General features: G+C 48.4%; 2 protein-coding genes across 2 annotated transcripts in view; one reads left to right on the forward strand and one right to left on the reverse strand.

The window, feature by feature from the left end:
- The first annotated feature begins 130 nt into the window (after window positions 1-130).
- On the forward strand, window positions 131-11230 carry GORASP1 (golgi reassembly stacking protein 1). The gene is made up of 9 exons (XM_052637413.1): window positions 131-276; window positions 4427-4507; window positions 5048-5251; window positions 6728-6814; window positions 6949-7079; window positions 7304-7496; window positions 8176-8326; window positions 8725-8877; window positions 9116-11230. The coding sequence occupies exons 1-9, from the start codon at window positions 214-216 to the stop codon at window positions 9373-9375; spliced, it is 1323 nt and encodes a 440-aa protein (XP_052493373.1). The 5' UTR covers window positions 131-213; the 3' UTR covers window positions 9376-11230.
- The window catches only part of WDR48 (WD repeat domain 48), a 47695-nt gene continuing 31153 nt past the window's right edge, over window positions 11214-27755 (reverse strand). Inside the window, exons 11-19 of the mRNA XM_052637301.1 lie at window positions 27613-27710; window positions 23255-23362; window positions 22847-22943; window positions 20670-20765; window positions 18457-18562; window positions 17430-17517; window positions 14995-15071; window positions 13783-13975; window positions 11214-13201 (exon numbers count right to left, since the gene is read on the reverse strand). Coding sequence (XP_052493261.1) covers window positions 13106-13201; window positions 13783-13975; window positions 14995-15071; window positions 17430-17517; window positions 18457-18562; window positions 20670-20765; window positions 22847-22943; window positions 23255-23362; window positions 27613-27710 — 959 coding nt within the window. The 3' untranslated portion in view covers window positions 11214-13105. The remainder of the gene's footprint in view (window positions 13202-13782; window positions 13976-14994; window positions 15072-17429; window positions 17518-18456; window positions 18563-20669; window positions 20766-22846; window positions 22944-23254; window positions 23363-27612; window positions 27711-27755) is intronic.

A 27755-nucleotide genomic window follows, 5' to 3' on the forward strand; every position in this document is an offset into this window, starting at 1 on the left:
ACCGGAAGTCGGAGGCCTGCGCGTCCTTGGAAACGGAGCAGCTGGCTGCTCTCTAAGGGCGTCAGAGTTAGGGGTGGGCGTGGCCATGCGCCCACGTGACAAGGCGCGGGTAGTCGAGCGCCGAGAGGGCGAGTCCGCGCTGGGGGCACCGGGTTGGGCCTCCCGGGTAGGCGTCGCGATCCCCGGGCACTGTCGCCCAAGCTGGCCGTGGCCATGGGCCTGGGCGCCAGCGCCGAGCAGCCCGCGGGCGGCGCCGAGGGCTTCCACCTGCACGGGGTGAGTCGCCCCTGCGGCGCCGGAGGGCTTGGCGCGGCACCCGCTCCGACGCGCGGGAACGCCGGATCGCCGGCCAGAAGGCGGCAGCCGCGGGGTCTCGGCGCTGGGTGGCCTCCCGGGGGAGGGTGGTACCCCTTCCCGGTGGGAGCCGTCGCCGAGAGAAGGCGCCGTGGCACCCCTGGGTCCTGGCCCGCCTGCGGCCGCGGTCGGCCCGGCGCCAGCCCCAAGTGCCAGCTCTGCAGGAAGCGGGAGCGGTTCCTGGTGGAGTCGGGCCGCTCCGGAATGGCACTTCTCCCAGGGGGAGAGTGAGCGCGCCAGGTTCAGTCAGGAAGAATTTGTGCACTTGTATGAACACATTTGTGATCGCCTGTTGTGCACTGCGCTCCACGTTGGGCCTGAGGAAAGAGCCAGCTAAGCCCAGTCCCCGGCCGTCTGCGCTCTTGGATCCAGGGGGTCGCCAACTGCCGGGGAGTCCACTGGCTCTCATCCCACGCTTCTCGGGGTCGAAAGGCTTCGAGAGGTCGAAGACCAGTGAGAACCAGGCAGGGAAAGTGGGAGCGGGAGAGCAGAGAGAATGCGGCAGAGGGCTCGGGGATAGATTTGCTGCAGGGGGAGGGTCCCCAAGTGGAACACCGCGGAGAAGCGCCGTAGGGCCGCAGCAGAGAGTTGTGTCATCCGTGTTGCCACAAAGAAGCCTGATGAGCAGTCGCGAGGACAGTGGAGATGGAGTGAGTTCCAGGGCCTGAAGGCGGGGAGAGGGGTCCGCGGCCAGATGGAGATGTGGGGTGATTAGTACCTCGGAGAGGGCGGGGCTGTAACAGAGGTGAGAGGGGCAGGCGGGTCTCTGTCTCCGGAGCGCAGGTGGGCCAGACTCCCTTTTGGCTTGTGCGCAGGTGGATGGCTGCAGAGATGGGCGTAGCTTGTCAGTTTGACGCCTTACTTTTGAGTGGTCTTTACTGTTGTCATAGGAGGCTGTGTTGACAACGAGGCGGCGGAGGGTTGGGGAATAAGAGCGGGGACCAAAGAAGAGGTTTGCTAAAAGGAAAGGCAGGATGGCTCCAGGACCCGGAGGTAACAGGATCTGTGCTTGCTGATGGGCTTTCCCAAGTGGACACTATGATGTGGTACCAAGCAGAAAAAGTGGACAGTGAAATGCATGCAGCCAGAAGGGTCTTCCAGCAGGTTTGATGGAAAGCAAATTAAGGCTGTTGACAGGGGGTGGGGGTGGATGCCAGGAGTGAAGGCAAGAAGGGCCGGTTGGAGAGGGACAGAGTGGAAAGTTTGAGGAACTGGGTCTTCATTTACAAAACAGTTATTTTTTCATTTCATACGTGCAGCTTTATTTTTTTAATTGAAGTATAGTTGATGTACAATTTTACATATGCATACAATACAGAGATACACAATTTTAAAAGGCTGTGCTCTATTAATAGTTATTATATAAAAATATTGGCTATGTGCCCTGTGTTGTACAGTATAGCCTTAGAGCCAAAAACAGTGACTTTGAGCACATGCGCTATGGCATGTAGATTTCCGGGCACTGGAGATGAAGCAGTGAGCGGAAGAGACATTGTCCCTTTTCTTACGGAGTTTACATTTGGGTGCCCGCCAGGAGAGAAGGGAGCAGCCTGGAAATGGAAATGTATGGTAGGTGGTGACCATTGCTAGAGAGAAAAATAAAGCAGGGTAAGGGGTCCAGAGTGATGAGCGGGTGCTGTTTTGGATAGAGGGGTCAGGAGAGGCCTCTGATCAAGTCGCGTTTGAGCCGACACTCAGAGATAAGGAGTGGACGGTAGGCCAGGTGAAGTTTATCTGGTCACCCTTGCAATTAACCACCCCTACATAGCTTTTTAATCTGCTTGATCGTTTTCTTTCCTTCTTCAAATCATTGGTCTTTAATAGTTCCACGGTAAGTTTTTTCCTGTTATATATATATATATATGTATATGTATATATATATACACACACACATAGCTATGTGGGGGAAGAGCGTTCAGGGCGAAGGGAGACGCTGAGGTAGGATTATGCTTACTGAGCTTCAGCAGTGAGGAGCTGGGACTGGTGTGCTTGAATGGCCAGGCCCTTGTGAGGGAAAGGATGAGGCCACATTGCCTGGGGCCTTGTGTGTTGTCCTGGGGATTTAGGATTTAATGGTGAGGTATGGTACCATCAGGAGGTTTTAAGTAGAAGTGTCATGTTGCCTCCTTAATAGTAAAAAGAAAACCAGACTAAGAACAACTGGGCTGCTTTCTCTGACTATTGGCCTTCCCACATATGCAGAGCACGGTGGAGAAGTCACTGCCCTCGGCGAGCTGTTACAGGGCTGTGGGCAGGAACAAGCTCTGGGTCGGATTTCCTGGGGTCAGGCAGTTGTTGAATAACGGAGTGCTTTTCCTCCGCTGTCAGTTGGGGTTAGTGAGACGGGGGAAGCAGGTCGTGCACTTGCCTGGCACCCAGCCAGTCCTTAGAAGGTGTAAGCTGCCATCGTGTGGTTAACTGCTCTAGGTGCGCTGATGGGAGTTGGGGAGCGGGTTAGGAAAGCAGCACACGTGTAGGGCTGTGGGGTTGGGGGTGTCAGGAACCCCCAGGAGAAAGCCAGACAGAGGGGGGCACTTGCTGCGGGACTGGAGGTGCGGCAGGCAGCATCCCAGATGCTTTCTGCTGTGGAGCCATAGTGGGCGACGGCAAGGCCCAGGGCAGAGGCAGGGGAAGTGCCACCAGACCAAGGGCAAGGCCGCAGGAGCGAGGAGGTGGAGGCGCAGGGTGGGCTGGGAGGAGAGCCTGTGCACTGGGGGCCTGAGCCTCGGGGCCTCATTGATGACGGAGAGCGGCTGACATTGGGTGGAGGAGGGTACAGGGCGACCAGCCTGCTCTGGAGCCAGGGCCTTACCCGGCGGAGTTGGGGTGGAGTGGCCCACAGCAGGGAGGAGCAGCTTTCCCGGATGAACTGCCCTCTGCTGAAAAGCTACCTCTTCCCAGACTTTCCCCTGAAGGGATGGCGAAGCAGGCTCCTAGGAGTAGCCCTCTGGGCAAGGCCAACTAGGGTGGAGTTGGGTTTCTGGGCTTATTCTCAGTAGAAGCTGTGGCAGCTTCTAGAAGTGGCAAGGAGAGGCTCTGTTGGTACTGCTGTGAGGAGGGAGCCCTAATCCCAGGGGCAGACTGGCCTGGATCCACAGCCTCAGCGCTGAGGGTTCCTTCAGTCTGGGGACTGTGCGATTGGAGGGCCTGGGGAGTGGCAGAAGCCACGGGGCCTTCCCCTCAAGCAGGCATCCGGAACCTGAGGCCACCTGAGTCCCAGGGCTTGGGGGCCTGGTTGACACTGGGCTTCAAGTGCTCACAGCCAAGGGCTGGAGGGCCTGCGGCCCACCTGCAGTCCAAAACTGGGGATAAAGGCTGCATTGTCTGAGCGAGGCTCTGTGAATGGTGCCTTTGAGACGGATTTCCACCAGAGCGGCAAGCCTGGCTGTTGTGCTTTTGGAGACTGCGGGGAGTCTGGGAGTGCGAGGCAGCACAGGGTCAGCCTTGGGCTGGGACTTGCTGCTGGAGGGGCTGGTGTGCTGTGGGGAGGTTGTATGGCAAAGGGAACTGTGTGCTGCTCACCAGGCTTCCTGGCTCAGGCTCATGCCCGGCCCCAGGGTCTGTTCTCCTCCACCAGCCCTCCTCAACCCTGCCTGGATCTGTCACCACAGGGCCCTCTGGATCTGGCCACAGGCTGCCTTCCCCACTCCTGTCTTTCTGGGCACGACCCCAGGGCACTCCGTTCCTGTCCACATCTGAACCTTTCTGGTAAACCTTTCTGGCTCTCCAGTGGCCCCAGCGCAGGCCTCTGGGGCAGCGTCTGAGTCACCTAGCCTCCCCGTGGCCTGCTGCCCTGGGCTCTTTCTGTGAGGCTGTCTGGAGGCGTAGTCTGTGGATCACGACCTGGAAAGAGTCGTTTTCTAAAAGAGGAAAACATAAGCCCAGGAAAGCAGTGAGAGAGGATGGCGTCAGCCTTGGCTGTGCCCATGTGCGGCCCACCTGGCCTAGTTCACGCTGGGGTCTGTGTCCTCACTGGGACAGGGGGAGTGGAGCGGTTTCTAGAACTGAGGGCTGGGGGTTTCTGGGAGAGCCCTGAGGTCAGCGCAGTGACCATAGCCTCTGTGCTGCACAGGTGCAGGAGAACTCCCCTGCCCAGCAGGCAGGCCTGGAGCCCTACTTTGACTTCATCATCACCATCGGGCACTCAAGACTGGTGAGGCCCCCCTCCTGCCTCTGCCATGTGTGTGTGTGTGTCCGCCCGTCCGTCCATCCTGCTGTCGCTTGGGAACCCCAGCCCTGGAGACCAAACCCCATCTCCCCTTCTTCCAGGGCAACAGTGAGCCTGATGGGGGCCCTGCCTGGAGTTTAGCCCTTGGTCCCTCTGGGGTGGGCCGGAGGCAGGGGGACTCCTGGCACTGTCCACAAAGCCTCCAGGCCTGCCCAGAGGGGTGAGGGCTCTGGAAGGGGCCTCTCAGAGTGGGCCGTGCGGCAGTGCTCTGGACTCAGGGGGCTCTTTGCTTACTTTGTGGTGTTTTCTGGGGGCCCCGAGGGAGGAAGGTTTAGCAGGGCTTAGGGATGCTGGGGGTCCAGTGGCTGCAGGCCCAGCCCTGACCTGTGGACCCAGCCCTGCACCAGGTCTCTCGGGGGCAGCTGGCCACCAGGGCCCTCGCCCTATATCAGAGCCAGACTTGTCTGGGGGGTCTGGCTGGGCGTTGGCGGGGGGCTCCAGGGGTCAGCCCTGCTGCCCTTGCAGAACAAGGAGAATGACACGCTCAAGGCCCTGCTGAGGGCCAACGTGGAGAAGCCCGTGAAGCTGGAGGTGTTCAGCATGAAGACCATGAGAGTGCGTGAGGTGGAGGTGGTCCCCAGCAACATGTGGGGCGGCCAGGGCCTGCTGGGTGCCAGCGTCCGCTTCTGCAGCTGCCGCCGCGCCAGCGAGCACGTGTGGCATGTGCTGGTGAGTGGGGGCGTGGTGGGGGGTCCCTGGGGGTGGGTGTGGGGAGGCCCCCTAGGAAAGGCCAGCAGCCAGTGGGCCTGTCAGGGGGTTCTGAGGGCAGGGTGTGGGCTCCCTGATCCAGGGTCCCAGAGAGGGCAACTCCTCATCCCCCGAGCAGGGCCCTCTGACTTTGGGTGATTTCTTACACGCTAGACCTTGGTTTCTTCTTTGGAAAGATGGGGCCGCCATCTGCTGGAAGGGTGGTTGTGCTGCCAGAATGCTGCTATTACTGCTTTGCATTGTTCAGTCGCTAAGTCGTGTCTGATTCTGCAACCCCGTGGACTGTAGCCCACCAGACTCCTCTGTCCATGGGATTCTCCAGGCAAGAACACTGGAGTGAGCTGCCATGCCCTCTTCCAGGGGATCTTCCCGACCCCGGGACTGAACCTATGCCTCCTGCGTTGGCAGGCAGATTCTTTACCGCTGTGCCACCTGGGAAATCCTGCTGCTGCTTTAGTCCTTATCTAAAAAGTGTTTTTTTCTGGTATACTCTAGGGTGTACAGTAATATGTTTTTTGGGGCAGGTCCCCTGAGAGCCCCTTCGGGCACTCGACTGGTGCCTGGGGTCTGAACCGTAGTGAATCTCTGTGACTGAGTTGTCACAGCTGTTGCTGTTAGTGTTCATCCATAGACATACATGCACACGTAACATGCACAGTCACTGATTGTGCCCAGGTTCTCGAATGCGCAGTCCTGCAGCTTGATGGATGGAAGGAGCCCTGAGCTAGAAACGGGCTGATTTAGTTTCTAGTTGGTTCTGTTGCTCACTGACTCCTTGCGGGAGTCTTCTCAACCTTTTCAGCTGGTCTTACTCAGTTTGTCCATGAGTGCAATGCGGGGGTGGTGATGCAAATCCTTCCACGTTTCTTGGGAGAGTGGGAGGGGGCAGTGGAGCTTTCCAAGGGAGAAGGCAATCTTTGCACTTGCTTCTCACCACCCTTGCCTTTAACCTCCCCCCTACCCTGAGGTTTTCAGCCCTATGCCTGCAGCAGTAACAGCAATAAAGTGGGGCGTTTACTGTGGGACAAGGTGTGGTTTTCATTCTGTACATGTATTTTTTTTTTTGGTCTTCTCAGCAACCTTTTGCCTAAGTACTATATATCCTACTTTTAACTGTGGGGAAACTGGGGCAGAGGAGTAAAGTGTCTGTCTTCAGCGCCCCAGCTAGCAGCCGGGGGAGGCTGGAGTTGGTTCGGGTGGTCAGATGCGGGAGCTGTAAGGTGAGCCGTGACGCAGTGCTGCCCTCTGCTGGGCGGACTGTGGACTGGGGGAGTCAGGGGAACAAGGGGCTGGGCGGTGCGTGGCGGGGCGGCTTGAGGTCTTGGCCTGGGGACGGAGGACAGGTATACTACTCACCACCTGAAGACACAGCTCTCCACCCGCTGCCCCCCAGTAGCAAGGCTGACAGTTGGATAATTCGTGATTCCTCTTCCTCAGGATGTGGAACCCTCTTCACCTGCCGCCCTCGCAGGCCTGCGCCCCTACACAGACTACGTCGTGGGCTCAGACCAGATCCTCCAGGAGGTGAGGAAGGGCGGCCTTTCCTCCCTGCTCCCCCAGCCTCCTGGATAGGGTGCTGTCCGTGAGAAGTGTCTTGTCTTGTGAGGCTTCCCATCCCAGAGTGGGAACAGGGCTTAGGTGCTGTGTGTCTGTCGTAGTCCGAGGACTTCTTCTCGCTCATCGAGTCCCACGAGGGGAAGCCCTTGAAGCTGATGGTTTACAATTCTGAGTCTGACTCCTGCCGGGAGGTGACTGTCACCCCCAATGCAGCCTGGGGTGGAGAGGGCAGGTACTTCCTGGGATCGGGGGGCTGCGGGGTGGGGCTCTGGGGGGCGCCTGGCCAGTGGGCATGGACCTTGAGTCCCACGGTGGGGGTGGAGGGCTGGGCCCTGGGCCCAGGGGTCCTGAGGCTGATGTTGGTCTAGGAGACCGTCTCATTGCTGGTGGGTGGGGGTGGCAGGGGTAGAAAGGGCTGTGGGACAAGCCCAGGAAGGCGTTTCTGGCCTTTGGCAGCCTGGGGTGTGGTATTGGTTACGGGTATCTGCACCGGATCCCAACCCAGCCCCCCAGCCACCACAAGAAGCCGCCTGGTGGCCTGCCACCCAGTGCCCCACCACCTGGTGCCCCACCGCCTGGACCCGGCCCCCAGGACTCTCCTGCCCCTTTTGGCCTGGAGACAGGCTCCAAACAGGGTGACTACGTGGAGGTACGTGGGGAGCACTGGCCAGCTGGGCAAGAAGGGAGTTTCATGTGGGCAGAGGGGCCTGCAGCTGGGAAAGGAGACTGGGGCTGTCCTCACCAGGAGCCTATCTGTGGAGCCCTTGGGAAGCCCCCCGGCCTGTGGGACCCAGGGGGAGCAGATGGGGCCGGTCCCAGGACCGTGCAACCTGCTTCGGTTTTCCTGCTACTTGGGTCTGCAGGTGAGGGGAGTGCGAGGCACTGGTTGTCATTTTCATTTCACGACTGGGAAACTGAGGCTCGGGGTGGGCAGGGCCTTGTCTTGTGCCTCCGAGTCTATCGGAAAGTTAGGCCAGGGACTGTGTGTCTGGTCCAAGTGCCTCTGGGCATCAGGCTGGTGCCTGGGGTCTGCATGTGGGCACTCGGGGACTACTCTCCAGGCATGGACTATGCCAGGGGGTCACAGACAGGGCTGCTCAGCAGAGTGGGAAGGGGACCCCAAGTCCATGTTGGCACCTCAGGGGAGGCCAGCTGGGCCCCTCTTGCCTGACTGCACATCTGCTGTAGAGCAAGCAATAGACCCCCAAGGCTCTTTGCTCCTGTGAGCTGAGTGGTGCTCCCGGGGTAGGTGTGGGCTAGGGGTTGGGCTGGACTAGCCCTGTCCTGACAGGGCCCTCTGATGCCTCTTTTTCCCTGGCTCCTCTTAGGCCTTGCTGCAGGCACCTGACTCCTCCACGGAGGAACAGCCCCCTGGGCCTGAAAGTCCTGGCCAGGGCGCTCAAGACCTTGGAGACCCGCCCCGTTCCATGGAGATTCCTCTGCAGCCTCCACCTCCACTGCAGCGAGTCATGGACCCAGGTACAGAGCAGGCTGAGAGCAAGCTGAGGGCTGGGCGTTGGCAGCTATCTCGTACCTGCTGGGCTAGTCGCAGACGATGTGATCAGCGTGCGGATGGGGAGGCTGCCGTCCAGAGGCGAGAGGGGGCCTGCTCAAGGCCACACAGCACACTGGGCACAGGGCAGGGCCTGGGCCCTCTGCCACTGGGCTATTCCTGTGATCACCCACCCCAGTCCCCTTTCTTTCCTCAGAAAGCAGCTGTGGGGAGCCTCTGGGGCTGGCTGGGGGCTTCACAAACAGCTGAGGCTTCACTCTCAGGCCAGGCCAGATGCCCCAGAGACTGGGCACAGTGAGCCTGAGGCGCTGGCCTTCCAGCGGTCAGGGTTCTGTGCCAACAGAGAATCGTGTGTCTCCCCCAGGCTTCCTGGACGTGTCTGGCCTCTGCCTCTTGGACAGCAGCAACGCCAGTGTCTGGCCTGGCCTGCCCTCTTCCACAGAGCTGACCCCCCCTGCGGTCTCAGCCTCAGGGCTGGAGGATGTCTGCTCCAGCAGCGGTTCTCACGAGCGTGGTGGTGAGGGGCTGGCGCCTCTGCGGGGGGACCCTGGGTTGTGGCGAAGGCGGCCCTGAGTCTCTTAGCCGGGTTAGAGGCTTGCCTGTGGGGGAGGGTAGCCACATCAAGGTGCTCGTACACTGGCACTCCCATCCCGTCAACCCCGGGGGGTGGGAGCTGGGGGTCAGTGGGGTGACTGCCCCAGGCCACACTGGCCCCGGTTCTGTGGGCCTCCTCACCTCCACCCTGTGTGTTTCAGGTGAGGCCACCTGGTCTGGGTCCGAGTTTGAGGTCTCCTTCCCAGACAGCCCCGGCGCCCAGGCCCAGCCAGACCACCTGCCTCAGCTGACCCTTCCCGACAGCCTCACTTCTGCCGCCTCACCTGAAGATGGGCTGTCTGCTGAGCTGCTCGAAGCCCAGGCGGAGGAGCCAGCAAGCCCAGAGAGCCCAGACTGCGGGGTGGAGGCTGGGGCTGCTCCTAGCCAGGCCCTCTCCACTCCTGACCACTCTGGGCTGTGAACCAGGCCCTCTGACGGCGTCTCACGAGGCCTGGCAGTGGGAGGCAGCTCAGGCCATGCTGTGTTGGGTGGCCTGAGTTAGTGCTTCCTGGGCTGAGGCCGAGGGCTGTGCAGTGTCTTCTGCCAATGTGGGGGCTTTTGTGTCCACTCAGACCCTACTGGTCTCCAAGAGAAAACCTGCCAGCAGTCATTCTGCCTGGTGGTCCTGGCTTTGGGGAATTGGGCACTTGTCTAAGAATCTCAAACAAGTACTTTTGGCGTAGCAGGGGGCTGGGAACAGCACCAGATTCAGTTTTCCAGAAGCTGGGGGAGGAGAGGACTCTGCTGCTTGGGTCGGGCATGGAGCTTCCATCGGTAGAGGCCGTGGGCCTTGGGGAAGGGCATCTTCGGGCCTTGGGCCCACTGCGTGTTCCTGCTCCAGTCACTGTGGCCGCACGGCAGGCAGCAGAGTCCAGGCACCAGCGGGTGTGAAGATGGGGTGAGGGAGAAGGGGTCGCTGTGGAGTGGTTGTCTAACCATTCTGGGGGCTTGCCTCGATTCTTTCCATTACAGACAGCCTATCTGTAATGCAGGGCACCCCCCAAGCCCTGGGGACCCCTGCCGCCCCCTTTGCCGTCTTCCCCTGTGCTCGTCTGCACAGTTGGCTCAGGCTGACCACTGAGTCCAGTGAACCTGGCCCCTTCTCCTGAGGGAGGGTTGGAAATCCTGGGCCCTTCAGCAGAGACTCACCTGTGCTTGGGGCGTGATGCTTCCCCAGCATCTACATCCCGCGGACCTAGCGTCACCAGCTGGGACACCTGTCAGCTCCCAAACTTTTACAACCATCTCTCTTAAATATACAAGTCATCTAGCCACCCTAGAGGTGAATGACAGTTAACAAATTCAAGTTCACCATCCTAAGCAGGCTCTCAGAGCCCGTCCTCCCGCCTGGAGCACTTTACACACAGCTCCCACCCCAAGCAGGGATGAGGTGCCCGGACAAGAGTGAGTCAGGGCCCGCTGCTACTTCCCACAGTACAGGAGAGGGCTGTTCCCCTCTCCCCCAGTGCCTCAGGAGGCTGAGACTGGGTTGTGTGTCTTGCTCTGCCTAGGTCCCACAGCACGAGGAGGGCTCCGTGGAGGGGTGATCCTTATCACTTGTCCTTTCCTCTTTGGCCAGAGTCCCTCACCTTCCCACAGCCCTTGCTGATTACCATGAAAGCTGCCTCCGGCCTGGCCTTCTAGCCTCAGTCCAGTTGAAAGTCCCACCTTTACCATTTGATTTGGAGTGTGTGCCCTTACAGGGAATTCAGAGCTCTGTTAGGCTCATAGAGGGGCCCAGACCAAAGATATGGAGGGACTCTGCTCTGGGGGGGCAGAGACCAAAGATGTGGAGGGAGGGCCCCATATCAGCAACCACCTCGAGTTTCCTGCACTGTGACTGCATGTAAAAAGCAAAGCTTTGTCAGGTCTACCAGAGCACCTGATAAGCCTGCAGAATAGGGAGGCATTGTGTCCAGAGCCAGTGCCAGAACCTGGTTCCTGGGTTGTCTGGGAGCCCAGTGTCTGCCTGCAGGAATCCAGGAAGTAGAATCACGCCAGGCCTGTTCTGAAGCCAGTTTCCCTTCACTAACCTGGTGGCCTGACCCAGGGTCACCCTCACCCAAGGGACCTGGTTCTTCCCACCCTCACGTTAACACGCTCCCTTCCCCAAACTGGGGGATAAAATAGATACCAGTGCTAATTATGTCCAGGGTAAACACAAAACCACAAGTTTCTTACTTTCTCTGTAATCTGCTATGAAGGAAAATGACAAGTGGAAATAAATGTGTACTATACACTTTGAAATATTTTAACTAAAGCCTTTATTCTATACAACTGTGAAATACAGATTTTTACCCTTTTGGCATTGCAGACTGTCAAATCTTCTGGAAACTATTACAGGTTTGACTGGAACAACAAAAAAACACAACCATGCTGGGGCAGAGGGGTCAGATCTAAGATGGGAAGGGAGCACAGCCGCCCCTCAGAACTCAGCACACGGGGCAGCATGGCCCAGCGAGACCCATTCCTTCAGCCCAAGGGCCCTTCGTGCAAACAAAGCTGAGGGCTGGGAAATGAGTTTTTTTTTTTCTTTTAGCCATTAGTTCACAACTATTGCTAAAAAATGTGCACCGAAAGTGCACCGTTGTATTCAAGATAGAAAGGATTTTTGTTTTTAAAAAAGCCGTTGCTCTCTGCATAAGGGAGACAGACTCATTGGAAATGTGGCGTGTCTTTGCTCACTTCTTCAAAGTGCTGGAGGCAATGACCGCTCCACTTTCCAAAGGAGGCTGACCAGCAGTGAGTGAACCCTGTCTCTACAGTTGTGCGGATCAGAGTATCTCAAATGGTTTAAGTCTGGACCCAGGCCCATCAGCTGCCTCCTGCTGAACCTGTGAAGATATAGAAAAGAAAACTTCCCCACCCCCTCCACAGTCCCTGCTATTATAGGGATGGGCCACACACAAGCTGGGGAGGCAACCGGACTGGAATAAACTGCCCTCTGAAGGCACTTGTGCTTCTGGCTTCACACAGGAGGCTTGTCTTATGTAGTTTTATAAGGGTGGACCATTGTTCTATTCTGAGTACAAATGACCTTGGGGAGGATCCAAAGTATGTTTTTTTCTGCCAAAAGTTGGAAGTGTTTATCCCCAATAAGTTATATTCTGTACAAGATCCAAATGATTCTATGAAAGCTTTAGATTGTTAGAAAGAACAGTGAAAAGAAATCTGGATACAGGTACAACACAAACCTGCATATAAAACTGGAAAAACAAACGTATACTTCCAGGACATGAATATCAAATTAACTCATTATGACACCCTTTTACTCTGACACCAGAAATATTAGGTAGCATTGAAATGAAGTCAGGATCTCATCATGGTCTTTAGTTTTGATGGTGTCATGCTGCTCACCCGGGGCAAGACCCTGTGGTGTCACTTGGTTTTGCCCATAAAGAAAACACAGTGGAGGAAGGCGTGAGAGAGCTGCGCCTCCTTGCGGCCGCCGCGCAGTCCAGGCGTCCCAGCTGGGCACGGGCTGGCCGCACTCCAGGCTGGCAGTCCAAGCGCTGTGACCCAGCACCTGGGGTTTCGACAGATCTGCCTACAACACATCTGAGATGCAGTATTAAAAACAAGCCCACCAGTAATCATCTATTATGAAATGGGCTGGCTCTTGAATTGTGCAACAGCCAATTCCTATTAAAAATAACTGTCTTAAATGGTGAAAACAACTTGTTTTTTTTTAATGACAAACTTGGAAAAAGCCTTCATAGGTACTGCGTAGATGGAATGTACTTAGAAAAGCTCCCGAGTGTGTGGGATTGGAGTTGGAACACAGTGACAGACGTGGCCCTACCATGTGTCTTTGACAAGTGCTAACAGATCAAGATAAGGTCCTTTGAAACAAAAGGAGGAAGCAAAATCTGTGCTGGCCTCTCTTCAGTCCTCAGTACATCTCGCAACACACAGCCTGCTTGGGGCTCTTCTCTGGCACTCTGCCTCCCTGGGGACAGCTTAATCTACACATGGAGACTGGTTTCTATATTACATCTTGATTAGTCACTTCAATGGAAAGATAATCTCGGTCCATACCAAATCAGTCGTTAGAAGTCTTGTTCCCACTGGGGCTCTGGGCTTCCTAGGACTACTCTTGGGGCCATAGAGGAAGGTCAGTAAATGAATACCCAGGAGTGCTGGCCCGCCCTTCACGTGGACTTCTGACGGTAATGGAGGGTGAGGTCACCACCACTCTTCCATATGAAGTGTTTCACTGTCCGAAGGTCCATATTTGGATCCAAAACCTGAACAGCAAAAAATAAATAATGAAAAAGGCATCCAGTACCTTATGCTGTTATTGCTAATGCCGAACTCTCCTTGCCCATGCTTGGTGGCCTGCTTTTGCTGCATGCAGGCATGAATCTGGGCACGGGAGACGTGCAACTCGTGTGGCTAGGGCAGACACGACACGGTGAGCCGTTCTTCTGAAGAAATGCCTCGAGTGAATCCTCATTTGCAGCATTTCCACAGATGCTCCACTCACCTCCTCTTCAGATCTTAAACTAACACAGCAGATGCTGCTCTGCACATCAAGATGAGCATGTGGCTTCCTTTTCAGAAAAAAAAATCCACCAGCACATCCACATCTGTCTGCGCGTACGTTTCAATCTCCTGTCCCTTTCCTGAAAACTGCCCCCAGGGTAAATGGAAGCTAAGGGCCTCACAAATGGGTGGGAGACCCAGCGCTCCTTACGGTCTCTCTAAAAGCAGAAGCCCTCCCCCGACCCCTGCAAGGCAACAGATCTGGAAACCACAATCCTACCACATTAGCAAAGTCTGAGCACCAGCACTGGAAACAAGGGGGCGGTGTCCTCAATCCATTTACCTGGTCCTGGCACAAAAGCTCAATTTTCTCCTCTGCCAATACAGCAATATCCTCCTCTTTCTCCTGTTCTCCTGGTTTTTCATTATTAGAAGAGCTAGTGGTTTGAGACTCATTATCCAAGTTGATGATTTTCTCATAGACGTGTTCCATTACTTTCCGGACTTGAAGCATGTCACTAGCAGAAAGTCGGTCCCTGAAAAAGGCAAGGGCAGATGGTGACATCAGGACATCACTGGATATTCTCTCTCCCATTTTCTTTGGTGATAACATCTGATAAGGCTAAATCATACCACAGAAACATAAATCAATACATGTTGTCAGGCATTGCTTTAATCCATTTTCAGAATTCCCAACAGATTAGTGTCCTCTCCTAAAACAGATTATGTGCAAATAAGTGAGATTATATACATAAAGAGCAGCCTTCTAGGTTCTATTCCCTTAAAGACTTTCCCAGAGCATGGGCAAACTGAATGCTCCTGAAAGGGAAGGCAGCCCCTGTTGCTTATTAGGCTCCGATGATGGATGTACCCATTTCTCCCAGGGCTTCCTCCTATAGTCAAGACTTTGAGTTTCAACTGCCTGTCTGATCTCCAAACCCACCAACCCAATAGCTCCCGCCAATGTCCCAAAGGCATCGCAAACTCTACATGTCCAAAACTAGATTCAGCAACTTCCTTATCCCCAAACCTACTTCTGTATCTCTGACATCAGTTAATAATGGTCAAATCAAGTAGCTCAGGCTCATACTTTAAAAGCCAGTTAAATTATATAAACTTTCAATATTATGAAAGTAGCCTAAGATCTAGTACTTGCCTTCTGTGCTCTAAATGTAATCCTAACAAATAATTAAATTAATTAAATCCAACCCAGGGATCGAACCCAGCTTTCACAGATTGCAGGTGGAGTCTTTACCAGCTGAGCCACCTGGGAAGCTCAAGAATGCTAGAGTGGGTAGCCTATCCCTTCTCCAGTGGATCTTCCCGACTCAGGAATCAAACCAGGCTCTCCTGCATCACAAGTGGATTCTTTAATCAGCTGAGCTGCCAGGGAAGCCCATGCTTTGTAAATGGTTAAACTGTATAAGACTTCAGTTTTATGGAATAGCCTAAGATCTAGTACTTGCCTTCTGTGCTATGAACGTAATCATAAGGAATAAAAAAGTCTCTGGCAATTAATCAGATCAAAGTATTGCATGACACTCCATTCACTTACTTTTTTAAGGTTTTTGCTCCTGAAGATGCATGAGGTTGGAGGTAGAAAGGAATTTTGTTGAATTTGGGCATATTTTTCTGAAATATTAAAAGTGAAAAAAAGTAAAATAGTGTCTATTAATTGATAAACTAAAATGATGTCAATACTTGTGAAAACACGATTCATAAGTTAATTGCTATTGTACATTTAAAAGTGACTTTCTATGAAATTTATAGTAAGCTCTCAAATTATGTCAGCCTTAGAGAAAGGGTATCAGAAAAGTATAAAGTTTAATTTTGTAATAAAACATATATAAAGACAAATTATATGCAGTGTCAGTAGCAATATAAAATGGCAGCATGGCTCTTCTCAAATAACAATTCAAGGTATTAAAGGGAAACAAACTTTATTTTAATCCTTTAAGCCATACAAACCAAAATCTCAAGTCTACATTCAAATGCCAGAACAAAAATTTAAGTGTCTTGAGAGAAACCCACAACATTCACTTTTGAGCAAAACCATACACTCTATGCTGGTAAGGTCCATTATCCACCTCTAAAGGTCAATCAAGTCCTCCTAACTTGCTTTACCTCTGACATCAGAGTGAGGTCTGTCTGAGGTTTCAAATAAGAGTGGAAAGTTCAGCCAACCACCTAGATGTCCATATGATGTAAACCATACACTTAGATAAAGGATAAAATTAATTGGTCATCTTTGCTATGGGGATTAATCCCCTTTGAGCCTCCATGTCATATCCTCTTTGGATGTTTCCTCCAGGGAATAAGTCACAGGCCTAAAGTCAGCAATGCATCCGAGTGAGTTTCACACTCAAAGGAAGTAGTGGTTTATGGGGAGCTCAAATTTAGAGAAGACTAGAATATCCATCAGGTGTCAGACTGGCTTTAAGTTCTTGGAAGTTTATCTGGGACAGAAAACAAATTTTCTAGAAGGTTCTAGAGATTAAATCTCTTTTCATGAGGCTTTAAATAGACATAAAATTGGTCAATAGCACATAACTAGAAACAGACCTATGTGTGTATAGAAATTTAGTATATGATAAAACAGCATTTCAAATTAGTAGGAAAAGTTTAAATGATTCAATAAATTGTGTTGACACACTGGCTACCCATTTGGAGAAAGTTAGCATCTTACTTCACTTCACACCAAACAGAATAAATTCACCAAACAGAATAAATTCTAATACTTTAATGATCTAGATACAAACTATTATCATAAACATACTAGAAGAGAACACAAGAAAATATTTTTGCTACTCTGGGTGCGAAATACCTAAGCAAGACATGAAACTCACAGCCGTAAAGGATTAATCTGGTCATATAAAAACTAAAACTTTTTGCCTGCCAAAGGACATCATGAGCAAAGCAAAAATTCAATCAAGAGGCAAGAGAATGGTCAAAGGGTTAATATTCAGTATGAAGAACTATTACAAGTCAATAAGAAAGACAAATAACCCAATAGAAAGTCGAGTAAAGAATACAAACAGGCAACTTACAAAAGAAATAAAAATGGCCACTATGAAAAGATGCTTAACCTCACCGTAAGTTAAAAAAATTTAGAACAATGAGATAGTATGTCTATCTTTCAGCAAAGATTCTAAGTATCCAGCATTGGTGAGGGTGCGGGGTTCTGGGCCCTCACACACTGTTGGTGAGAGTGTAAACTGGTATACCCTTAGTGGAGTGCAATTTGGCAGTATCCATTGAAATTTAAAATGTGCATACCCTTTGATCCAGCAATTCCACTTCTAGGAATTTACCCTAAAAAGTACACAAAGATATATATACAAGGATGTTCACTGAAGCATTGTTTTTAACAGAAAACATTGGGTACAACCTAAATGTCCGTTAATAGGGACTGGCTAAATAAACCATGGTACACTTATACAACAAAATACTATGCATTCATTAAAAAGAAGTGATCCATACACTAATATGAAAAACTGTCCAAAATATATTTTTAAGTGAAAAACAAAACAAAAAAACACACCCAAGTTGTAGAACAGTACAGAACAGCAGATTCTGTGCAAAATAAAATGATCTATATATGGATCACATATATCTAGACACACATATATAGACACAAATACATACTTGTGTATGCACAGAAGAAGGTCCTGAAGGCATTAAGCTATTAATATTTACTACCTCTGGGAAAGAAGAATAGGAAGTGAATGGAAGACAGTGTTTGGAAAAGGATGGGAATTTCACCTTATTCATTTATTATTTTCTTTGATAAGCACATTTTATATATTAAAAATAAAGATAGAAAGAGACATAATTATAATATTTCTCTGCAGCTTTGGAACTGCACAGAAGCAGAAGAGGATTCCACTTGGCAGTCTAGTTTCAATCAAAGATTATACAATTTAATACAGTAAATTTTCTTCATGATTTGGAAAAAAATAAGAGGACAAAGTGGGAGTGGAGGACACTTACATCCACAGTGATGTCAATTACCCATTGTGGCACCGTCTCATTAAGAAGCATGGACTCAGTCTCACCCCCAGAATCTCGGCAGAGCAGCCTAAACATAATCCATCATGTAGTAAGTGACAAAATAAGCACGGATCCCAATATCACTGTCATTAAATGTTAGAGGGAGGGAGCTTATAGAGTTCATTCAGGATCACCCCCAACTGACAGCTGAGGAAATAAAGTAGAAGGCAGGCAGAATGACTCACTCTGCTAAGAGTGAAAGCAAGCTGTCAAACTCAGGCTCCCAGATTTGAGGCCAGACAGACACTGTGGCTGCCTGTTGGGGCCCCTGGGTGAGGACAGGAAGCTGGGTGTAGGCAAGGCACTTGAGGTCGCTCAGCAGAGCTACAGTGCACGGCGGTCCATGCACAACATGGGGTCAGGAGGTTTTCAGTGACCACACTCTCAGGAAATCACCATCAAGGAAGAGAATTCTGCTCTCAAGGGCAAGACAAATAGCTTTCTTACTTCTGGCCCATGGCTTTCTCCCATGACATTTCCTGGGCCTTGGCTGGCAACTTGGAGGTGAAGCCAGCCTAGCACTTGCCTGCAGGCCCTCACGAAGGACTGCCTTGCACCTCAGGTCGAGCCATTGTTGGGCATGACAGTTCCCAGGAGCAGCCCAGTCCATCTCCCCTGGCCTGGTCTGAGGGAAGTTATCTACTCAGATATTGTCCTGTGGGTGGGGACTTCTGGTGAAGTCATCTGTCCCTGGCAGTCTGGCTGGTTAAGTGAGAAAAAGCACTTCCTGCAGAAACTGCTAAGAAGCTGCCTTGAGGCAAGGTTATCAACCTCCACAAGGTATCAACCTCATTTTACCACTAGAGGCTCAGCTCTCAATTAAGATGGGGTCTAACAGCATCAGACACTTAACTATTTCAGGGAGGTGAAAAACCAAAACCCAGACACCCCTAGAAATTAATAGACATTTGCTTGAATCAAAACTTCAGGGCAAACAGGGTGCACTCTTAGCCCTTCTTACCCATACCTGAAGAGGGTGCGACCTCCAGCTTCACCAAAGATCACAGGGGTGTGTGGGGGCACTTGAAAGTAGCCATTTCCTTTCTGTACTCGGTTCTCCTGCTCCCCATTTACTAGGAAAAGACACAGATGGCGTCAGTATCCAGTCAGCGCTAACAACACGGATTCTAAACATTTTGTTTCCACAGGACCCAACCGTTGCAAGACTTTTAAGTCAAAAAGTCCTGTAAGTCAGCTAGAGATGGAAATAAAGGTAAAAAACAAAGTGAAGTTCCTGAAAATAAGAAATACAGCAATGTGCGATATACCTCATGAGAAATGATTACATTTTAGAGGAGATTAATGTTTGAGATTTAAAACAAAAACATAACCATCTACTTCAGCCACAGGGAAGTCTAGAACAGTCTATAAACGATGATCTGCTCTTTTCTTTGGTGCTGGTGGGGTGGGGATTGGTAAAACACCAAGCACAGAGAAATTTGTGTCAGAAAAAAAGTTTATATTTAATGGCAGCCACAACTAATGGTATTAGTGAAAAACAAAATCTCAAAGAGGTCATAAACTCATTTTTATTGCTCTCTGCAGATTTCATTTTAGTCAGATTTCATTTCAGTCAGCTCTCTGCAGCTGACTCCCCCTTGTTCATAACTACTTTCTGAAGGAATCTGGAAGCAATCTTGCCCTCTGCAACCCAACAGCACTCTCTCACAGCACCAACTCTGATCACACAATGCAGATGTAAGCAGTGCTTTGTCCAACCAGAATGCTAGTCCCTGAATGGAGGGATCCATGTCCATCTATCTCTATTATCCTCACAACTCACTACAGGCCTCCGAATGCTCGAGCTGCCCACCTCGTATAACCCAAGCAGCTTGAGGGTCCACTGCGTGTCGTGCAGGTCCAGCAGGATTACCAGCCAGGTAGTGTGTGCCGTGTCCTGAGCTTGGCTCAGTCCTGCCCTGCCTTCACTATGCCAATTTGATTTTAAGGATGATTTAACGTTTCCTGTGACTTATTCTTTACTCCTCCAACCGAAGTCTGCCTTCAAGAGATGCTGCCTGTGGCCCTTTGTTTTGATTACTTGGGTCTTTATTGGCTCCTTGGGCCTCCGAGGGCACCGTCAGGTTATAGATGGAGAAAGACAAGTCAAGAACAGGAAATGGCATGCCCACAGCTACACAGCTGATAACACGGCAGAGCCCATAGCAGAACCTAGCTTTCTCGACCCTGTGAGCAGATCTTTCCACTGACTCTGGCTCACAGTTCACTGTACAATTCAGAAGGGGAATGAAGCGAGCCAGGTGACAGAAGAAACGCCATCATGTGTGGGGTCAGTGCTCTCTCTTAGACAGGGACATCAGGACACTGGCTTACAGAGAGGTATGCCATCCTTGCAAAACAGATTTAAACTCCAAAAATTATTCTGGATGAATCAGTCAGCCACAACAAACTCTCTGGCAGGAGGGCTTCATCACTGCTGACCACCACAAATAGGCAATCTTCAGAGAATCTTTAGCAGAGCAAGTCCTCAGTGGGGGGACTCAAGGTTATGTATCAGCTGTGATATTTTAAGTTTTTCCCCTCCTTTCTTTAATCAGACTGAGCCAAACTCATATGTTTCAAATTCTCCCGGGCTGCACAGTGAGTTACTGCTGCTGCCTGTGGCACACACAGCTTGGAATGTCCTCAATGACATTAATTCTTTACACATACTCAGTCACTTACCCTGGCACTTCTGAATTGGGAGCTGGTTTTCTGAGCCAATATCAGGTAGATCATCAGACTAGGGAATATCTACCTTTCAGGCCAATGTGAGGCATGCCTCACAACAACAAACCTGGCTTTCCAATGCAGCTAAATAGCTAGCTTTGGAGGTAAATCCAGCAGGTCCACGGATACCTTGAGAAATACTGTTAGAATGAACCTGCTAAGCTGCCTACTTTCAAGGACAAAGGTCACCTGAATACACAGGATTGATTCCATATACCTTGCGTAGTCTCATTAATTAAACGTTCTTCGATATCTCAGGTAAGACTGGATGGACGTTCTTTAGCATGTAGAAGGGAGGGCAATAAATTGAGCATACCCCAACTATTTATTATGTCATACTTTAGCAAATGCGTAAAAAAATTTGTTTTAAAAATTCTCAGGATAACAATCTAAATATCCTTAACTTCAGAGTAATTTTAAAACCAATTATCCTAATATAAAAATACGAACCATGATTTACTTCATTTTCTTCTTCATCTATTGGATTCACATGTGTCCTAGGCCAATATTCTAGGAGTGCCTGGAGTAAAAGTCCTCCTAAGTTCACTGCAAGAGAGTCAATTAAAATAGAAACAAAAAAAACAGAAAAGAGAAACATTAGTTTTAACTTAAAAATAGAGGGAAAGCAATAAAAATGAAAAGCTTCCACATATTCTGATGTTACATTCTTAACCCAATGCCAAGGATGTCTAAAAGCAAGACTTTACGTATTTCACAAAGTCTATTAAAATTCATCTTACAATGTTTAAAGCAGTGATAATATCAAGCAAACAGATATTCTATTCGGTTATTCAGATATAGCTGTTCTTTGAAAATGAATAAACAACAACAGAAATTGTATTCTTTAAAGGGCTATTTCCATATAAAGCCACTATATTTTGTATATATATCAGTTATTTCTACAGGCTATAATCTTAGAAGAATACTGATCAAAGATATAATTAATAAAATATAATAGACTGTTATGAAGATAAGTCTCTTCTCAACATACACAAAAATTAACTCAACAGGAACTAAAGAGATGAATGTAAGACTTGAAACCACAATACTCTCAGAAGAAAACACAGGCAATAAGCTTGCTGACAATGATATTGGTGGATGATTTTTTTTGGATCTTACACCAAAAGCAAAGGCAATGAAGGCAAAAGTAAGTAAGTGGAACTATATCAAACTAACAAGCTTTTACAGAGCAAAGGAAATCATCAACAAAATGAAAAGGCAACCTACGGAACAGGAGAAAACATTTGCAAATTATCTGAAATGGGTTAATATCCAAAATATAAAAAAAATTCATACAACTCAATAGCAAAAAAATGGAAAAATCTGACTAAAAAATTGGGCAGAAGAGCTGAATAGACATTTTTCCAAAGAAAACATACAGATGGCCAACAGGTACATGAAAACACGCTCAACATCACTAATCACCAGGGAAGGGCAAATAAAAACCACAATGAGCTATCACCTCACACCTGTGAGGATGGCTGTTAATCAAAAAGATGATAAACAACAAATGTCTGACAGTATGAGGAGAAACAGGAACCCCTGCGCACTACTGACGGGACCTAAGTTGGTGCAGACACCATGGAAAACAGCATGGCGGTCCCTCAAAAACAAAACTATCGTATCTAGTATGCTACTTCCGAGAATTTATCTGAAGAAAAGGAAAACACTCATTTAAAAAGATATATGCACCCCCATGTTCATTGCAGTGCTATTTACAGAAAACCTCATTGTCCACTGATGGATGAATGCATAAAGAAAATGTGATATACACACAAAGAAATATTATTCAGTCATAAAGAAAATGAAGTCTTGCCATTTGTGACAACAAGGATGAACCCTGAAGGCCATAAGGTTAAGCGAAATATGTCAGACACAGACAAAAGCCATATGATCTCACTTACACGTGGAATCTGAAACCAAAAAAGCAAAAAACCCCAGAGCTCATAGAAACAAAGAACAGACTGGTGGTTGCCGGATGTTGAGGGGTAGGAGCAACGGAATGGGCAAAATGGGTGAAGGGAGTCAAAAAGTATAAACTCCAGTTATAAAAGATATTCGTCACGGGGATGTGACCTACGGCACGGCGACTATATTTACCAATACTGCATTGCACACTTTAAAGTTGCTAAGAGAGTAGATCTTAAAAAGTCTCAAGAGAAAAAACTTCTATACATGGCGACAGATGTTAACTATTAACTAGATTTACTGTTGTGATTATTTTGCAATATATACAAATACTGAATCATTATCCTGTACATCTGAAACCAACATATGATATGTCAATTATACTTCAGTAATTCTCTGATTGGAGGGGGGAAAACTGTTTCCTAGCTTCAGTTATCCTTACCTAACAGATTTCCAGAATGTTTTAAGGGTAGAGAGTATGCTGCGTGTTTAATTGTTAAAGCTAAGTCATACATTGTGAGAAAACTCAAGATCCCAAAACACTTAAAATGGAATATTTTCCATTTCCATATGAGAGAATAATATAGATTTCTTGAAAAATAATTTTTTAAAAACCCAAATATTGTTTATAAACAAAAAAGATGAGCATAAAGCAAAAAACCAGCACAGATCTACCTACTCTTTCGGAAGGAGGCAGGGAAGGAAGGACACAAACTCACGTTTTGGATCCGACCCATCAGGGCTGCTGAAGCCAGCATCTTTTGCAGAAACCCAAGCAGCAAAGCAGTCACTCTCATCCAAAGTAATTGTCAACATCTGTCAAAAGAGAAAAATTGCTTAGTGGCATTCTATTTGAATACACTCTTCAAGTAAGTCTCTAACTCCTTATTTATTTGCACTATTTGACTACAGTGCTAAGCCACAGATTCAGAATCAAAATGTGTTTCGTGTGATTCAATGCAACTACAATTTAATATCCTGGGATATGAAAAGGCATTTAAACTGCATAAAACCTTCTCCTTTCAAACGTAAAAACACAGGACTCCAAAACTAATAATACTTAATTCTCAGCTATACGGGAAATTTTCAACTATCCCAAATTGCACAAATATCAACTGCTAACTTACCCCTGTTTTTAAGTCTACTGAGAACCAATTTGGTACATATACCATCTTAAATCTTTTCTTAATTTCATCTTCAAAATCCACTTTGCCCAAATCTTCAACTTTACATGCCTATACATCAAAAAGAAAGTATGATAATTATTACTATTAAGTGGTCAATTGCTTTGACTCTGACTTAGTTACTCAAATTTTACACATTTGCCTAAATAAAATGGAGATTAAAATATGTTTCAGAAAGAACGTCACCAAACATTTTTATCTTAAAGCGTTTACCTTTAAATAACTACCTCCTAGTAAAATTTTAAATTAAAGAACCACAAAATGTTCTTTTTTTTGAAACTGTAATTTAATTTTGCTGATATTGATATAACATACCACCACAGTTATCTGTAACCAATGTCAAAAGAAGGGGAAAAAAATCTTGAAGGAACAAAAAGCAGTTTGTAAACACTTTAGGAGAGCTATGAAGCTACCTTCAGATAACAGGTATAATGTAGGCAGCAATCTTAAGTTACCCTTTTTTATTCATTCCCTAAATACATATGCTCCCCACAAGTATGTTCCAAACTTCATCTGGTGCCATGGAGCATTTCCCATCAGCTCATCTCAATTCTGAACCACAAGACAGAATGTTCCCTCTACCTCTTCTTGCTAACAGCAACCTGGCTCGTTCCTGAGGGTCCCAGCTCACCAGCCATCTTCTCAAAGGGTGACTACTCCATGTCTTCTTCTATATCCCATAACTCCCTAATGGCATATAGAGACTATGATTCCACCATGACTATGTAAAAACTCTTTGAGCCCATTATCATTTAGCTGCAGTAAACTGTACCCCCTTTTCCTCACTGCCATCTAGTAACCTCTGTGTTTACTGTCCCTCATTCACTGGCAACTTGAGCCTGGTTCAACGTCTTGCAACCCATCTTGTGATCTTGCTTGTTTCCTGGACAACATCAACATTCATGTGGACAACACACAGGCAGGTCATTGCGGCCTCTGGAATCCTTGACAGTATTCCTACTATAAATGGGACAGTTACTCATGCTACCTGGAACTTGTTTCCACAGTTTCCCACGACATCCTTTTTAAATCTCTCCTTTCCTCATATTTCTGACCTTGCCACCACCACCTCTTACTGCCCTCAGCACATGACTCTGACCTCTACTCCTTAAAAAAGAGAAGCCTCAACAAAATTCCCTTAACTTTCTGCTACTGTTCTTCCTGGTGCAAGGAAAAAGGTGCCTCTTCCTGCTGGACCTGGACCGCCTGATCTCTTGCGTCTTGGGGGCCTTGTACCATCATCTACCCTCTCATGTCTTACTGGCTTTCCCCATGAACAGTGAACCATGATCAAATTTCTCCCATCTTAAAAATACCTTAACACCCAAACAAAACCCTCCCTTGACCTTTTCACCTCTAAATCTTCTCCAGTCACTGCCTCTTCTGCCTATCTCCCCAGTCAAACATCATCAAAGATTGTCTCTATTCAAATACTGTTTCTTCACCTCCGAACACTACTCAACCCACTCCATCTGGCAGAAACTGTTCTTCCCAGACACCATCCTCTTCACTGACTAGATCCACATGTATACTCCATTCTGTTATCTCACGCAAACTCTCAGCAGGCGAGCTCAGCTTACCACAAGCTCCCTTCTGGGACAATTAGTCCTTGAGCTGCCACTGGCTCTGAGCGTTCTTACCCCTTTTTTGTTACACATCTTTTTGGCTTCTTTTTCTAAAAATTCTTGAAATGGAGATGATTTGGTTTCTTCCATTTTCAGTATAGATGTATCTCTTGGAAACTGACCTTCTCGTGGATCCAATTATAATCCACAGACAATGACAGCCGAGCCCATTTCTCCAGCCCAGCTTTCTCATATGTACATTAGGTTGTACAGCTCTCTGCCCAACAAACATCTCTACCCAGACATCCCACAGAAACTCAAATCTGTTACTTTCTCACCATGTCCCTTTCCCCCAGTGACCTTTTTCCTCTTATGCTCCCTGTAACACTTCCACACTAATCTGGAAGCCGAGCACCCATCTCTGGCCCTTCCCTTTCTTCCTGTGTGTTTAGTCGCTCAGTCATGTCTGACTCTGTGCAACCCCATGGACTGAAGTCCACCAGGCTCCTCTGTCCATGGGATTTTTCAGGCAAGAATATTGGAGTGGGTTGCCATTTCCTCCTCTAGGCGATCTTCCTGACCCAGGGATCGAACCCGCACCTCTGTGTCTCCTGCACTGAAGGTGGACTCTTTACCCACTGAGCCATCAAGAAAGCATCACTCTTATCCACAGGCCTAAATATCTAATTATTCTATTTTTTTTAACCCCTGCTTGTTCCCACCCTACTCTAGAGGAATATGATATTTCACCGTATTAGTGCAACAACCTCCTAACTATAATGTGTCAGTCATTACAATAAATACTTCTCAAACATCCCCTTGATATTACCAAGAAATAGGTAAGACCCAGATTTTAGGAATAAAGACAAAGGTAAGAATATTCTGGAGATCATTTGGCTGGCAGGTGGCAGAGCCAAGGTCAGAATGCAGCTCTGTTCAACTCTTGAGCCTATGGTCCTAAAAGCACTCTTGATTTCCATACCTTTATTTAATGTCATGTCTATTTTGCCTGATCACTAGATCTTAAAACCTCAAGGTCTAATATCTGGATATGGGACACTGCCAGGGACACAAAAATGCCAGTGATGGTGCATGTCAGCGTAGGGCCCCATTTGAGTAGAACCACCTCCCATTCAGAGAGCAGGACTCTACCAGGACTTCAGCTGGTTAGACAGTTCAGCTGCTCTAAACTCATCTAAGAATCTTTAGTGAAAAAAAAAAAAAAAAAAACTTTAGTAAGTGCTAAAAAAAAAAACTGGCCAAGTCTGGAGCCTACAACTCATGACTCTGTGGGAAATAAATCTCACTTTTCGTCTTTAAACCCTTGCTGCTGCTGCTAAGTCGCCTCAGTCGTGTCCGACTCTGTGCGACCCCAGAGACGGCAGCCCACCAGGCTCCCCCGTCCCTGGGATTCTCCAGGCAAGAACACTGGAGTGGGTTGCCATTTCCTTCTCCAATGCATGAAAGTGAAAAGTGAAAGTGAAGTCGCTCAGTCGTGTCCGACTCTTAGCGACCCCATGGACTGCAGCCCACCAGGTTCCCCTGTCCACAGTATTTTCCAGGCAAGAGTACTGGAGTGGGGTGCCACTGCCTTCTCCACCTTAAACCCCTACTACTCCTTTATATTCACTTAGATCTCCAATTATACAAAATTGCTCACCTGGCCCTGAATGAGCACGTACTTTCCTCTTTTGTGTCTTTGCTATTCACTCCACCTTCCTAAACTGCCCTCCCACAATCCATCTGCTGGAAGCCTTCAAGGCCCTGCTCCAGTGATCTCTCCACGTGGAGTCCTCCTGGTTTTCCAGCTGTAAGTAACCACCTTTGTTTGTAAGCCATCCTGCGTTCTGCTGTCCCTCCAACCAGAAGGGATCATTTTTCATCATTTATGACCCTCAACACAGTTCTTTGCACTGTGTTGAACTGAACTGAGTATTCATTTAATCCAGAAATATTTGTAGAACAAATATCCCAACAACATTAAGAAGGGCCATTTGTCAGGATCCTAAAAACAAAGTTCAATTTATCTATAAATTCTTCAGTGCTATTTAGAATGTGGCTGGACAGCTTAATACATCTCAATTACCCCAAAATTCACTGTAACATGATGCAAAGTCATAACTGATGCTCACAGAGATGGCTATAAATCCTAAGAAATGGCCAAAATTATTCTGTGTACTCCAGTGGTTCTCAACCTAGGGTGATTCTGCATCCTTCTTCTTCCTCCCACCCTCTAAACACCTGGCAATGTCTAGAGGCATTTTTGGTCGTCACAACTGAAATGGGGGATGGGGATGAAGGTGGTTACTGGCATCTACTGAGTAGAGGCTGAGGGATGCTCCTAAGCACCCTACAACACAAGGACAGATCCTCCCTCTCAGTCCTGCAACAGATTTTTTGGGCCCCAAATGCCAAGAGCATCAAGGATATGGAACTCTGAAGTATTCATTTTCAGGGAAGGCAGCATAACACAGCTGGTAATACACTAAACAGAGAGAATGGTTCCAGTCAAATTCTGGGTACTTAAAAAGATTCACTATGGCCTTATCTAATATTCACATGAGAATATATGCTCCAAAATAAGGCTGTACCTAAATCTTTATTTATATATTTATTATCTTGGTTATTTTATATATATACACACACACACATACAAACAACATATACATACAAACTACAATAAAAAATACAGAATACAGAATCCAGTAACCTATATTAAATTACAAAGATACTCACCTTCAAGACATCCCAATATGCCACGTTATTATTGGTATCTTTGGTTAATATATGTCTCTTATCATTAAGAATGTGACACTGAATAATACTAGCACCCCCTAAAGGGAAAAAATCCACACAATTAGTAAAACAATCCTGTATTT

Source organism: Budorcas taxicolor, chromosome 1 (genome assembly GCF_023091745.1).
Source record: "Budorcas taxicolor isolate Tak-1 chromosome 1, Takin1.1, whole genome shotgun sequence".
NCBI classification, from domain to species: domain Eukaryota; kingdom Metazoa; phylum Chordata; class Mammalia; order Artiodactyla; family Bovidae; genus Budorcas; species Budorcas taxicolor.

Coding starts and splice junctions, on each gene's coding strand:
- GORASP1 (XM_052637413.1), top strand. CDS start 214: ATGGGCCTGGGCGCCAGCGCCGAGCAGCCCGCGGGCGGCGCCGAGGGC. Junction 4,508..5,047: donor CCATCGGGCACTCAAGACTG/GTGAGGCCCCCC, acceptor CTGCCCTTGCAG/AACAAGGAGAATGACACGCT. Junction 7,497..8,175: donor AACAGGGTGACTACGTGGAG/GTACGTGGGGAG, acceptor GGCTCCTCTTAG/GCCTTGCTGCAGGCACCTGA.